The 15,499-nt window shown below is 35.1% G+C and overlaps 1 protein-coding gene across 2 annotated transcripts; it reads right to left on the bottom strand.

Moving 5' to 3' along the window:
* Nucleotides 1–1,341: 1,341 nt before the first annotated feature.
* On the bottom strand, nt 1,342–14,511 carry LOC123704716 (zinc finger protein 91-like). Of its 2 annotated transcripts, XM_045653156.1 has the most exons (12): nt 14,297–14,511; nt 13,426–13,548; nt 12,145–12,606; nt 11,212–11,378; nt 9,736–9,807; nt 8,722–8,853; nt 7,971–8,048; nt 7,021–7,185; nt 5,400–5,510; nt 4,732–4,843; nt 3,223–3,321; nt 1,342–1,801 (listed from the first exon to the last, which is right to left on the bottom strand). In XM_045653156.1, the coding sequence occupies exons 1-12, from the start codon at nt 14,408–14,410 to the stop codon at nt 1,661–1,663; spliced, it is 1,776 nt and encodes a 591-aa protein (XP_045509112.1). In that variant the 5' UTR covers nt 14,411–14,511; the 3' UTR covers nt 1,342–1,660. The 2 variants fall into 2 exon arrangements, with proteins under 2 accessions (XP_045509112.1, XP_045509113.1); XM_045653157.1 differs by lacking the exon at nt 12,145–12,606.
* Nucleotides 14,512–15,499: the final 988 nt, after the last annotated feature.

The raw sequence follows: 15,499 nt of genomic DNA on the forward strand, positions 1-15,499 counted from the left end.
TTTCTAAAACAAGAAGGCGAGGGACGGGGGGGCAGCTACACGGACACTTGACCTTGACAATTGCATAGTGTACAAAATAAGACGAAAATTGTGCCGCGGGCGGCAAAATGCTCATAGCGCGAGCACTCTAGGGTTAAAATCAGTTAATAAGGATATTGACCGATGCCCTTAGTCAATAACGTTATTAACTGGTTTAATCAGATAAAATCAGTTAATAAGGATATTAACCGACGCCCTTAGTCAATATCCTTATTAACTGATTTTACCGGTCAATAACGTTATTGACTGGTTCAGGGTTTTGACTGTAACATACATACATAAAAAAAACATATTGGCCGAATTGATAACCTCCTCCTTTTTTTTAAGTCGGTTAATAAAGTATATAATTTCCAAGTAAATCGTATTTTCAAATTTTACACGATTGAATTTCCTTTTATTAATCAGTTTAAACCTCTGTCACCCAGGAATAATGTAGAATTCTATCGGAGAAGAAAGGTTTAAAATCGATTATTTATTGAGTTTCTTCATAAGAAATGTATATTTGTTAGTACCTACATTAACTTATATTTCACTAGCTTTTTGCCCGCGACTCCACCCGCTTTGTCTAAAACCGAATAAATTATATACATACTAAATATCTAAATACTAATACCTTCCTCTTTAATCACTCTCTTTTAAACAAAATGCATAAAAATCCGTTGCGTAGTTTTAAAGATTTAAGCATACATAGGAAAAAAAACTTATGTAGTAATAATATGAAATTTATTTCATATATATCTTAATATATATAAATCTCGTGTCACAATGTTTGTCCTCAATGGACTCCTAAACCACTTAACCGATTATAATAAAATTCGCACACCATGTGCAGTTCGATCCAACTTGAGAGATAGGATAGTTTAAATCTCAAATCGTTTTAGAGAAAGCGGGCGAAGCTGCGGGCGGTAAGCTAGTATGTTATAAAAAGATAGATATTTTTATAATGAAGTCCCCAGATTCGTTTTAAAATATTTATAAGATGTTTAAACAAACATTCTAAAGATGGCGTGGGCTATCTATAGGTACTTCAAACCGAAAGAGAAGAGTTACTATTGCTGACAAGACTAATATTATAAAGCTGAAGAGTTTGTTTGTTTGTTTGCACGCGCTAATCTCGGTGTCTACTGGTCCGATATGAAAAATTCTTTCGGTGCTAGATAACCCATTATCGAGGAAGGCTATTTAAAATCCTCACGCTAAGACCAACAGGAGCGGAGCACTGCGGATAAAACCGCGGAACGCAGCTAGTGTATTAATAAAGCTCTTTAAGATATAAAATAAAAAGTAAATAAAAGTCGTAAAAAGTTATTATTATATATATTTATTTACAAGGATCATCAAACCATTTTTGCATTCCATTTATTACTTTAAAAAAGCCTTTAGTATATATTTGTATAGAAATCAATTTTACACACTTCACAAAACACAATTTACTTTAAATATAACAAATAAATATTTTGAGTTTTTTTTCCCTTTCTCTCACAATTTCCTTAAAATTAACTCTTTTTATAATCGACGCATATATCTACCGTTTTTCATTAAGTTTGTTTCCCTTTCTGTTACAATTTCTTTTTTATTAGTTTCTGTATCTCTTCATAACTCTTTTTCCTCTTATCTCTTCTCACAAACTCTTCTTATGCAACCGTCTCACATGTCTCGAGAGACAGGAATGCCAGGCGAACCGGGCGCCGCAACTAGTGCATTTATAAGCTGCTATCGAAGAATGAGCCGCTCTTATGTGTACACGCAGTTTTGAATGATTCTGCAAATAAAAAATATAATAAAAGGTTAATCCATACTAATATTATAAATGCGAAAGTAACTCTGTCTGTCTGTCTGTTACTCAATCACGCCTTAACTACTGAACCAATTTGCATGAAATTTGGTATAGGTATTTTGATGCCCGAGAAAGGACATAGCATAGGTTTTATCCCGGAAATCCCACGGGAACGGGAATAATGCGGGTTTTTCTTTGACTGCGCGGGCGAAGCCGCGGGTGGAAAGCTAGTAAGTATATAAATGAAAGAAGTGAATTGTTTCTTTTTTTATTTTTTACAAAAAAGCGTGTGCGCTGAGCACACGTGTCAGAAGTGAAACATCTTTGGCAAGATTCAAATATACCAAAATTGTCGCCTTCCTCCATGACGTGACGGTATTGCTATGGCGCAACCTTGAAATTTTACTCTCAACGCGCTTAAAGAAGTTTCACATATTTATTATCTATACATACTAATATTATACACTGAAGAGTTTATTTGTTTGAACGCGCTAATCTCAGGAACTACTGGTCCGATTTGAAAAATTCTTTCAGTGCTAGAAAGTCCATTTATCGAGGAAGGCTATATAGGCTATGTATCATCACGCTAAGACCAACAGGAGCAGAGCAATGCGGTTAAAACCGCGGGGCACAGCTAGTCTATCTACACTTATATGTATTATAAAGAGGAAAACTTTCTTTCTTCTTTCTTTCTTTCAAAAACTTTGTTTGTTTGATTGTAATGAATAGGCTCATAAACTACTGAACCGATTTTGATGAAATTTGGTACAGACAATCTTTAGACCCTGAGAAAGAACATAGGCTACTTTAATGCGAAATATAACCACGGGCGAAGCCGGGGCGGACCGCTAGTTTACGGCAGACTGAAAATCAGCGCTGTTCGGGTGTTAGCCCACAGCATGGCTGAGTCTGTTCCGATTGCCTAATATGTGTTTCTTTTTAAGTTAAGATAGTCAAGTTTTTTTTTTCAAATTCAATTTTTTTTCAAATTCAAATTAATTTTAAATTTTAATAATTTTGTTGGCAATAAAGTTTTTTTTCTTTCTTTCTTTCTTTCTTACTATCTATACATATAATAAATCTGTAGAAGGGTCAATTCTGTACATTGAAAATATTGAAAAAATAAATAGCAGGGGGTGTTACTGGATCGATACCAAGCCCAAATATGTGATTAAAAAAATTTTTGTCTGTCTGTCTGTCTGTCTGTCTGTATGTTCAGGCATCACGTGAAAACTAACGGTTCGATTTCGATGAAACTTGGTATAATTATACCTTATTATCCTGGGCATAAAATAGGATACTTTTTATCCCGGAAAAATACGTAGAAAAAAAAATAAATCGTAATTTTTCTTAATTTTTCCGCGCGGACGGAGTCGCGGGCGGAAGCTAGTATATTATATACTTACAGGAAAGTGTTTGCCGCAGTGATCGCACAAATGTTCACTTTTATCCTTCTGGTGTACGACTTGCTTGTGTAAATAGAGAGAAGTGCGAGTCTTGAACGCCTGTAATATATTCATAATTAAACTATATTATTGAAGTGAAACTTCTTTATCGGGGTTGGAAAAAAATTTAGTGTAACATTTTTTCGTTACGCGCCATCTTTTTCTTATCCCTACCACGCGTGATTCGACGTATTTCTGTAAAGTTTCATATAGTAAATTATTGTTAGACAAATAAGGTCATAAAGAAGTTTCACTTCTTACGTGTGTACACTAGTACACGCACACATTTTTTTTTTATTATTTGATGTCGATATTCATTGGAAAGAAGGAAACAATATAAATCAAATAAACAAATATTTCAGGACAATTTTCACACACGGCACGATCTGATCCCATACTAAGCATTCGCTTGTGTTATGGAAACCAGATGGCTGATAAACATACATATATAATTTTAAATAAATACTTATATAGATAATTAACACCCAGACACAGAGCAAACATATATGATCATCACACAAATATTTGCCCCGGATGGGGATCGAACCCACGACCCGTGGCTTGGAAGGCAGGACCACTACTAACTAAGCCAACCGGACAGTTAGAGCCATTATTCCTTAATTTTTACTTATTAGCTTTCTGCCCGCGGCGTCGCCCGAGTTTTCAAAGAAAAACCCGCATAGTTCCCGTTCGCGTGGGATTTAAGGGATAAAACCTATCCTATGTGTTAATCCAAGTTACCCTCTATATTTCATTGTAATCTGTTCAGTAGTATTTGCGTGAAAGAGTAACAAACACACACATTTACACCCTCACAAACTTTCGCATTTATAATATTAGTAGGAAGTAAATACGTATATATTAATTCGATAATGCTTAATTGTAAGTCGTGGTGTGATATGATTTGTGCATTTCTCGTTTAAACATTGGCAAACTATAGAAAATATCTAGAAACTTTCATCTGCTACCTTTTGACACTCGTTACAAGTATGCACATAGTTCTAACATAATAGTAATTTATGTCAATAAGTATCATACTATGTCATCTCACGCCATCTTACATCATCTCACACAATCTCATACCATTACACGCCATCGTACATCATCTCACACTATCTCACACATCTCACCCCATCTTACATCATCTCACACTATCTCACACCATCTCACGCCATCTTACATCATCTCGCACTATCTCATACCATCTCACGCCATCTCACGCCATCTTACATCATCTCACACTATCTCACGCCATCTTACATCATCTCACACAATCTCATATCATTACACGCCATCGTACATCATCTCACACTATCTCACGCCATCTTACATCATCTCACACTATCTCACACCATCTCACGCCATCTTACATCATCTCACACTATCTCACACCATCTCACGCCATCTTACATCATCTCACACTATCTCATACCATTACACGCCATCTCACACCATCTCATCTTATCTCACCTTTTTACATTCGTTACAAGTATGCACGTAGTTCTTCAAATGTTCCCAATCGACGTGATCTTTTAAACGCGTTTTATCCGCGAACCGTTTGCCGCAGTCGCTGCACATGTATCTGTAAATATATTATTATTATTAGTAAGAAAATGATTAGATTTTCATATAGATAAGAACAAATCACTACATAGTATAAAACAAAAAGTCGCTTTCTCTGTCCCTATGTCCCTTTGTATGCTTAAATCTTTAAAACTACGCTACGGATTTGGATGCGATTTTTTTTTAAATAGATAGAGGAAAGTTTAAGTATATAATTTATTAGGTTAAAGACAAAGCGGGCGACGCCGAGGGCGGAAAGCTAATAAGTAAAAATTAAGGAATGATGGCTCTGACTGACCGATTGGCTTGGTTGGTAGTGGCCCTGCCTTCCAAGCCAGAGGTCGTGGGTTTGATTCCCACCCGGGGCAAATATTTGTGTGATGAACATAGATGTTTGCTCTGTGTCTGGGTGTTAATTATCTATATAAGTATTTATTTAAAATTATATATATGTATGTTTATCAGCCATCTGGTTTCCATAACACAAGCGAAAGCTTGGACCAGATCGTGCCGTGTGTGAAAATTGTCCCGAAATATTTATTTATTTATTTATTTATTTAATTTAAGTTACTCACTTGAAGTCATCTTCTGTTACGTGTTTCTTACTTATTTTCATATGTTGCTGATAAGTTGCGATAGATGAGAAATTTCTATTACACGGTACACATTTTAATTCTCCCGATGCTCTGTAAGAAAATAAGTGCTATTAGAATCTAGCTGTTTCCCGCAGCTTCGCTTGCATAGAAAAGATAAATTTTCATGGTGTAAGTTTTCATCCCCTATTTTACCCCTTTAGTGGATGAATTCTCTAAAATCCTTTCTTAGGGGACGCCTACGTTATGACATCTACCTGCATGCCAAATTTCAGCCCGATACGTCCAGTGGTTTGGGCTGTGCGTTGATAGATCACTATATCAGTCACCTTTGAGTTTTATATATATAGAAGATATAGATATATAGACTAGCTTGACCCGCGGCTTCGTCCGCGTTTTTTAAAGAAAAGCATATTTTCTATTCTTTATAAATTTATATTTATAAAGCATTTGGATGCCATAAAACAAAAAATATCAATTTCAGCATAGTTCCCGTTCTTTTGTTATTTCCGGGTTAAAACCTATCCTATGTCACACCCCGGACACTCCATACAAAATTATAGTTTTGACAGTCACACTGTAGAGACTGCAAATGTGTGTGTAAACTCTTTATGGTTGGCACATTTGTGACTAGCGTAAAAAAAAATTCGCGTTTTTCTGATGAAATACATCCGTAAACAGCACAATATCTAACCATTTTCTACGAAAAACGATAATCACAAATCCAAAATAATAAAATTGCTTTAAGTCAATTTGATTAATGTTGTCAATCTTCGTTGCGTTTCGTCTAAAGACGTCGTTGGTATCGTCCTTGCGGGGAAATGGGTACCATAACATGTCTGATCGTGCGGGGTGAGGTAAGTGTTTAATTTTGGCGGGAGGCGGAGAGTGTCCGTTCTGTAGCGTTTAGCTACTATTATGTATTCTGTGCCTATGTGTTAATCCAAGTTACTTTCTATATGTGTGCTAAATTTCATTATAATCGGTTCAGTAGTATTTGCATGAAAGAGTAACAAACATACATACTAACAAGCTTTCATATGAAGTATGATAATTGATATTATAAGTAAAAATATGCTAGCTAGGTTAAATTCACAACATTCGAAATTTATCAAAATCGATTCAACAATTCAATTTTGAAAGAAAATGTACATTTTATGAAGACCAAAAGCAAAATTTTGGCAAAATAATTAAAGCTTTATTCCACAAATCTATCGCTTAACAAAAATCGCATCCAATTAAATCCATCCGCTTCTCACCACGTTTTATTTGTTATAACTTGCCAATGTAAACTCCTAACAATAAAATCCCTTTTCCGAATTTTGCCACAAATCTAGTACTTGACAAAAATCGTATCAAAATCCACCCAGCCCTTCCACATCTAGCTGTATCTCTAATAACGTAAATATATCTATCGCTAGACAAAAATCTATCACTGGTCAAAATTCCCATCAAAACCGGTCCATCCGTTCCTCACCTCGCCTCCATAATTTTCATGCAATCGATTACTTCACTAATTTTTCCAAATTTTTTCACAAATTACTTCACTAATTATTATTTACTTGACAAGAATTGCATCAAAATGCATCCAACCGTTCCTCACCTCGCCTTGTGACTGTTGACATGCCGCAACAGATTCCCGCGCCACTGAAACCGCCGTTCGCACTGCGCACACGCATACATTTGACGCGATGTGTTCACAACACTCTCTATTTGTTTTATGTAGCCATCTTTTTCTTCCACGGGCATTGTAGAATTATTAATTTTGCTGAAAAACGAGAAAAAAATTCTTTTTTTACTATTCCTAAATTTTTTCCTAACATAACTTATTCCTAATCTACTAATCTAACAATCTACATCCTGTCCTACAACACATCCTAACCTTGCTATGTATTATCCTATTCCTAAACCATCCTATGATATCCTAACCTTTCCTACTACTATTAACAATGAAAAGAGCATCATAACTAATCCTAAACTACATCTATGCCAACCGTATCCTACAGCACATCAACTATTCGACGTATTATCCTATTCCATTCTATCAAATATCTTCCTTTCCTACTACTATTAACAATGAAAGGCGCATCATAACTGAAAATGGGGAAAAAATCCTAAAAATCTTCTTATCATAAATTATTGATTAATCATTTCCTAATTTATGTCATCTTTAATTTTAAAAACGCATCCTAACCTTGCTAAGAATTATCCTAATACTAAACCATCCTCTACTAATTCAATATAATTCGGTCAATTGATGACCGGTTGGCTCGGTTGGTAGTGGCCCTGCCTTCCAAGCCAGAGGTCGTGGGTTCGATTCCTACCCGGGGCAAACATTTGTGTGATGAACATAGATGTTTGCTCGGTGTCTGGGTGTTAATTATCTATTTATGTATTTATTTAAAATTATATATGTATGTTTATCAGCCATCTGGTTTCCATAACACAAGCGAAAGCTTAGTATGGGACCAGACCGTGCCGTGTGTGAAAATTGTCCCGATATATTTATTTATTTATTTTATTAAATAATATATTTTCTACACAAAACATTACCGTAGTTTAAGTTGTATTTGATGTTTAGAGCTAGCGCGCACGTGTTTCTTCAAATTTGACGTTGTCGCAAAGTAGATTCTGAAAGAAAAAAATATTCTATAACTTAATTATTTAATATATATAAATCTCGTGTCACAATGTTTGTCCTCAATGGACTCCTAAACCACTTAACCGATTATAATAAAATTCGCACACCATGTGCAGTTCGATCCAACTTGAGAGATAGGATAGTTTAAATCTCAAATCGTTTTAGAGAAAGCGGGCGAAGCCGCAGGCGGTAAGCTAGTAAATTTATATTTATAAAGCATTTCAATGCCATAAAACCAAAAATATCAAATTCAATAATAAAATTAATTAGTCAAAGAAAAACCTTGAAAAACACATTTAAACACAAACTTTCGCAATTATAACATTAGTACTTAATCGTAATTTATTTCCCATACATTTTGTATTCGAATCAAATATTCGAAATGACATCCTCGTTTTGGAATACCGCGCAAGTTGTGCGCACTGATACATTATTTAATATTATTTCACATATCTACCTAATTATAATTAACTAGCGGTCCGCCCCGGCTTCGCCCGTGGTACATATTTCGCAATAAATGGTAACCTATGCCCTTTCTCGGGTATCAAAATATCTCCATACCAAATTTCATGCAAATTGGTTCAGTAGTTAAGGCGTGATTGAGTAACAGACAGACAGACAGAGTTACTTTCGCATTTAAAATATTAGTATGGATATATTTACTTGCAAGGCTCGCAATATGGTTTCCTCTTCTGTCCACTCTCTATACGATGTCTTTCTAAATGTTTCCGAAGAGACGCTCTCCATCTGAATTCCTTGGAACACACATCGCATGTGAATATTTCTGATTTTGTACTGAAAATTTTAAAAACAACTATTAAATGTTAAAAAATTAACAATTTATTGTATACTAGCTGTGCTCCGCGGTTTTACCCGCATCGTTCCGCTCCTGTTGGTCTTAGTGTGATCATATATAGCTTATAGCCTTCCTCGATGAATGGATAATTTTTCAAATCGGACTAGTAGTTCCTGAGATTAGCGCGTTCAAACAAACTCTTCAGCTTTATAATATTATAACTTAATAACTATAGATAACAATTTGTTGTATATTCGTATAATATTAGGACAGTTCTTTGGCATATTACGATAATATACAGTTACATATTTTGTAAAATTAAATTGTAATACTGAAATGATTTAAAAGAGCAACTATGGAGTTTCTTGCCAATTCTTCTCCGTAGATACTGCTTTCCGAATCGGTGGTAAATGTTAAAAATATGTAATGACGTTTCAAAAGTGCTTCTCGAAGAAATCTAGTTGAATAAATAAATGTTTGACTTTGAGTTTAGGAGAAAAATGTAAAAATATGGGTGTACTGTACAGAGAAATAGAAAAAGAACAAAAAATAAATCTAACCTAAAGATTATAATTATTTACTACTTAAATGAACTTTTTTGAAAGAAAGACAGGAATAAAAATATTTCATTCCACAATATGGTACACATATTTTAAACTATAAGAAAACGAGCGTGTGCGCCGAGCACACGTGTCAGAAGTGAAACATCTTTGACAAGATTCAAAGATACCAAAATCGTCACCATACACAATTACTCCATTTACTCTCAACGCGCCTAAAGTTTCAGATTTTGGTATATTTGTAATCTTGCTTAAGAAGTTTCACTTCTGACACGTGTGCTCGGCACTTACGCTGTTTTTATGCTATGTAGTGATATTTACCTGACTTCAGAAACACTCTCTGTTTGTACAATCAAGTTATTTTCATCATTATCATGTGAATACTGTTCAATTCTGAAAAAAATATAAAAATTTATATTATTTACAAAAAGTTATATACAACTAGCTTTCTATCCGCAGCTTCGCCCGCGCAGTCAAAGAAAAACCCGCATAGTTCCCGTTCTAGCCCGCGGCTTCGCCCGCTTTCTCTAAAACGATTTGAGATTTAAACTATCCTATCCCTCAAGTTGGATCGAACTGCACATGGTGAGCGAATTTTATTATAATCGGAGAGACACGAGATTTATATATACAGTGTAAACTCTATATAACGACACTCGATTTAACGACAAACTCTCTAAAGCGTCAAAATCAATTGCCTTTGGTTGGTTTAGCTTATCTACCATACAATGATACACTCTACATAGCATCACACTCACTCTCAATAACGACAACAATTAAGTAATAAACTCGACGTCATTTATACCGAACTTTCTAAGAAATTCGTTTTTTTGTTTACAAATTGGGATTGCTTGCACGTGTAGACTGTTTTTGACCGATACGTTATCATATTCTTAGTTGCTCACAAACTTTCAAACTGTAAACATGGCTAGTAAAAGAAAATCATTGTCTATTGACGACTACTGACAACAGACTATACACAATAGCGTTCAAGTAACATTCTTTTTTATGTACATAACTACTAACACTAGTCTGATTAATTACACTGTATTAAGATACTAGCTTTCCACCCGCAGCTTCGCCCGCGCAGTCAAAGAAAAACCCGCATAGTTCCCGTTCTCGTGTGATTTCCGGGATAAAACCTATCCTATTTCCCAGGGCAAAAAGTAGCCTATGTCCTTTCTATATGGACCGATCGGGCCGGCATTGCCATGTCGCGACGCATGTTGAAATTTTACTCTCAACGCGCCTAAAGAAGTTTCACTTCAACAAACATATTATTACATAATTTTCAATACTATTTCATTATAAATAAGAATGAACGTACGAATGAATGAATAAAGAATCTTGACTGACCGGTTGGCTTGGTTTGTAGTGACCCTGCCTTCCAACTTCCAAGCCAGGGGTTGTGGGTTCGATTCCCACCCGGGGCAAATGTTTGTGTGATATTTGCTCTGTGTCTGGGTGTTAATTATCTATATAAGTATTTATTTAAAATTATATATGTATGTTTATCAGCCATCTGGTTTCCATAACATAAGCGAAAGCTTAGTATGGGATCAGATCGTGCCGTGTGTGAAAATTGTCCCGAAATACTTATTTATTACTAGCGGTCCGCCCCGGCTTCGCCCGTGGTACATATTAACGTTTTCTCTACATAAGAACCATCCTCGTACTTCAAGGAATATAATAAAAAAAGAATTATCGAAATCGGTTCAGCCGTTCTCGAGTTATGGAATTACAACGAAAAGTGGCATTGATTTTTATACTTATTTATTATTTATCTTCAAAACTCACCCCACACAATGCATCATATTATAATGTTTGACCACATCTCTCTTGTACACAAAACGTTTGTCACAAGCGCTACATTGGAACCTCAGTCTGTGCCTCTTGTTGTGATATTTGAACGATATCGTCGAATTGAATGCACATTTACATATTGTGCATTGGTATTTTGATTTCTGTAAAAGAAAATGCACATAGTATTATTTATAATAATCTTCTATCTATACTTACTTATATTATAAAGCTGAAGAGTTTGTTTGTTTGAACGCGCTACTCTCGGAAATCTTTCCGTGTTAGATAGTCGATTTATCGAGGAAGGTTATAGGCTATATATCATCACGCTACGACCAACCTGAGTGGAGCCACGGGGGTGAAAACGCGCGGAGCAGCTATTATTATAATAAAAATGTGTTTCTAAGCGCAAAACTCGAAAACAGCTGAACCGATTTCATTAATTATTTTTTTATAATACTCCTTGAAGTAGTTACGAGGATGGAGAGAAAATGTAAACATGAACCACGAGCGAAGCCGGGTGGGATCGTTAGTGATTACTAAAGTTAGAAAAACAAAAAAATGCTTTCCGCTCGCGACTTCGCCCCCGTTCTTAAAGAAAAGCCCGCATAGTTCCCGTTTCTGTGTGAAATCCCTATCCTATGTGTTAATCCAAGTTACCCTCTAAGAGTGCAAAATTTCATTGTAATCGATTCAGTACTATTTGCGTGAAAGAGTAACAAACATACATACATACATCCATCCTCACACTGGGATTTTTATCCCATAAATCCCTATCCTATGTGTTAATCCAAGTTACCCTCTAAGAGTGCAAAATTTCATTGTAATCGATTCTGTACTATTTGCGTGAAAGAGTAACAAACATACATACATACATCCATCCTCACAAACTTTCGCATTTTAATATTAGCAGGATAAAAGATCTCTTACCGTTTCATGTTTACCACTAGTATGTTCGTCTAAATCGTCTCTATTTGTGAATGTTATTACACATAGATCACATTTAAACATTGCATTTACATATTCCTCACTCGCTCTAATATATTGCCGCTCTTCTGCCATCTCTTTCTTACTCAACCTTACCTCCTTATAGATGTCACTTTCTTTAGAATCGTTACAATCTATAGGAGTTTCTGTTTCAGCTTCATTTGTGGAATCATTGTCGTTATATTCTGTGTCATTAATGTTAATGTCTCTAATGTTAATGTCTTTAATGTTAATGTCTCTAATGTTAATGTCTTCAATGTTATTAATGTCAGTAATGTCTGTAACATCATCATTAATTTCATCTTTTATTGTATCTATTATTTCATAGTGTGTATCTGTTTTAGGTTCATTGGAGATTGATATAGAAAATACTGCTTTTGATTGTAATGTTGTTTGTGATAGACTCTGGAAAATATTAAAAAAAACTTATTTAAATATACAGTATGACATGGCAAATGTTCTCTTAAGATCTATGTCACTTGAAGATAAGAAGATACGCAAGTTTTAAATTTTTTTATCGGAGTATTCTAAATACGACACAAATTGTATTTTACGCCCATATTTTCGCAAATTGATGTGCGTTAAAACAATGTGCCTTTTGTCGTATTTTAAACAAGCGTAAAATTAAAACTTTTCTGTGATTGGTTCATTGTTTATATAACAAATGGATATCTGTTACTTTTTTAAATGTCCGCTAGATGTGGCAAATTGATAAATAAACGAAAATAATTACATAATATAAAACAAAGTCACTTTCTGTCCCTATGTCATACAAAGGTATGCTTAAATCTTTAAAACTACGCAACGGATTTTGATGCGGTTTTTTTAATAGATAGAGTGAACTCTCGTTTAGAAACCTACAAAAGTTAATAAATTTCTAGGGAAAATTATCAACTAGCACATTTAGGGTGCTTTTCTAACAATAATGTGTGAGGATGTGTAGTGAGGACTGTGTTTTGCTGTGTTGTGCAACCAACTAGCTTTGCACTAGCTAGTTATATCTATGCTAATACATATTATAAAGCTAAGAGTTTGTTTGTCTGTTTGAACACGCTATACTCAGGTACTGCTGGTCCGATTTGAAAAAATCTTTTGGTCTTAGATAGCCCATTTATTGAGGAAGGCTATAGACTATACAATTATACATCATCACGCTAAGAACAACAGGAGCGGAGTTACGCGGGTAACACCGTGGAGCGAAGCTAGTAAGAAATAAAAGTTTACCTTCTTGACACATTCATTCAAAATCTTCTGTGCGCTAAATACAACTTTCTGTTTGAACTTTTTAATTTTAACCAATATCGCTACACATTCGAAGCAAAGCTGTATCAACTTCATTTTTGTATCCTGAAATTTAAAATTATAATATTTCAATAAGTTAATTAACTGTACATAAAACGACGTGTGGCACTCGGGGACTGCCGCGGTAAAGCTATTGCATGCTATGCCTTCAAGCCACTCCTCCGCCCGTCGGAACGGGGAGCGAGAGGTTTTTTCGTTACGGAATTTCTCGATTCGGTCCCCGCGCTCAAGGCCCGCGATAGAAGCTATGCAATAGCTTAATAAATCAATTAGCAATGGTGGCTCAGTGTTGAGACCTAAGACTTCAAATTGATAATTGCGGGGTTTGAGACTAAGAGGGCGTACAGGAAATAAATTCTTTTTTCAATTTATCTGCGGATGTTATAACATCACCCCTGCTCAAACGGTGAAGGAAAATATAGTGAGGAAAACAACATGTCTAAGAATCAAAAGTTCGACGACATGCGACATCCGCCAGACCACACTTGGCCAGCATGGTGGATTATTGTCTGACCCCTTAAGGGAGGTCCGTGTCACAGCAGTGGGAACGTATATGGGCTGGTGATGATGATGATGATGATGAATAAATAATACAGAAAAACCAATAAAGCTGTTTTATATTAAAAATTAACAGAATTGTCTGTCTGGTTGTTTGTACATACACAGTAAAAATTATGTAAATTTTTTTTTAAGCAATTTTAGTCCATTTTTAAAATACACATACTATTACATATTTTTTAAGTTATATGTACACGATTTATTTGTTATATTCTAAAATTAATAGCCCAATTACCTGATTCTTCAAAATATCTAAAAAACATTCCTTCAAAGTAGCGTCGTTAATAATCGATATTTTTCGTTCCGAATTCAAGCATCCATAGCATATATCATTGTACAAGGGATCCATATTGGAGTTAAATATTAAATACACAAGATCAAATATCTAATTATTATTTGAATTAAACAATTTGTTTTTGCAGTTTTGCACTGCGAATGCTGCGATTATAAATAAACAAAATCAATGACGTTTATACACAATTGACAGTCGACAGATTATAAAAGCTCCAACGCCACAGAGATAAAAATTATACCACTAGAGCGCATTGCGGCATAATGCTTCGTTGAGTGTTCCAACTACAGCAACGCTTCGCACAATCGAGCACTTAAAAGTAATGCGCGTGAATTGATGCGTGCAATCGATTTATCTTTAATTGTTGGAAAAAAATTTAAAGCTTTCGTTTCCTTGTAGTTTTTTCGAAATAATCAAAGTTAATTCAAGTTGTGTTAAAAAAAATTGGTTGCCTGTAAAGTCGGTATAAGGGCGAAAGTTTTACGTGACAACGACTTTGAGTGGTAAAAAAACCATGCCCGAGTGGAAGGGACGCGTGCCTCTCACTCGCTCTCATTGTGATCGCATAACGTGAGTGGAGCGCAAGGCGGAGCGTAACGCAGTTTCTTGAAGTTCTTGGCGCAACCTGGTGCGTTTCACGTTCCAATTAAGCATCAGCATAATTCGGCATTGTGCGCCACTGAGTCGCATTATGCTCTGTAATTGGTAAACAGCCTATGATGCTTGTTTGTAACTTAAAATTTATATTTTATTCTGTGATTTCAATAAACAAAATGATGACAGAACCAAGAAGCATAAATCTAATATACACTGGAGATTGCACTATGATCATTAACTTGTTACAAGAAAATATGACCTTGAATGACGCCTGTATGTTTTTTATCCCTTTCACACCTTACTTGGCAAGTTGGCAAGTTACTAATTGAAATTTCCAGTGTATTAGATATAAGCTTCTTGGACAGAACAATACCTATGTTACTCTTTGCCTGCTCATTACATATTTAACTGTGCTAGTAAAATATAAAATATTTTACACTACATCTTAAAAAGCCGGGTTATGACAATGATATTTTATGTATAGATACGTTATATACTCACAATATATCCAAAAAAAATGCTTCATATGCAGTGTCAGGCACACACAAA

The sequence above is a fragment of the Colias croceus genome, chromosome 30 (genome assembly GCF_905220415.1).
Source record: "Colias croceus chromosome 30, ilColCroc2.1".
In the NCBI taxonomy this organism is placed as follows: domain Eukaryota; kingdom Metazoa; phylum Arthropoda; class Insecta; order Lepidoptera; family Pieridae; genus Colias; species Colias croceus.

Coding starts and splice junctions, on each gene's coding strand:
- LOC123704716 (XM_045653156.1), bottom strand. CDS start 14,410: ATGGATCCCTTGTACAATGATATATGCTATGGATGCTTGAATTCGGAA. Junction 12,607..13,425: donor TGAATGAATGTGTCAAGAAG/GTAAACTTTTAT, acceptor AATATTTTCCAG/AGTCTATCACAAACAACATT. Junction 8,854..9,735: donor GAGAGTGTTTCTGAAGTCAG/GTAAATATCACT, acceptor TAAAATTTTCAG/TACAAAATCAGAAATATTCA.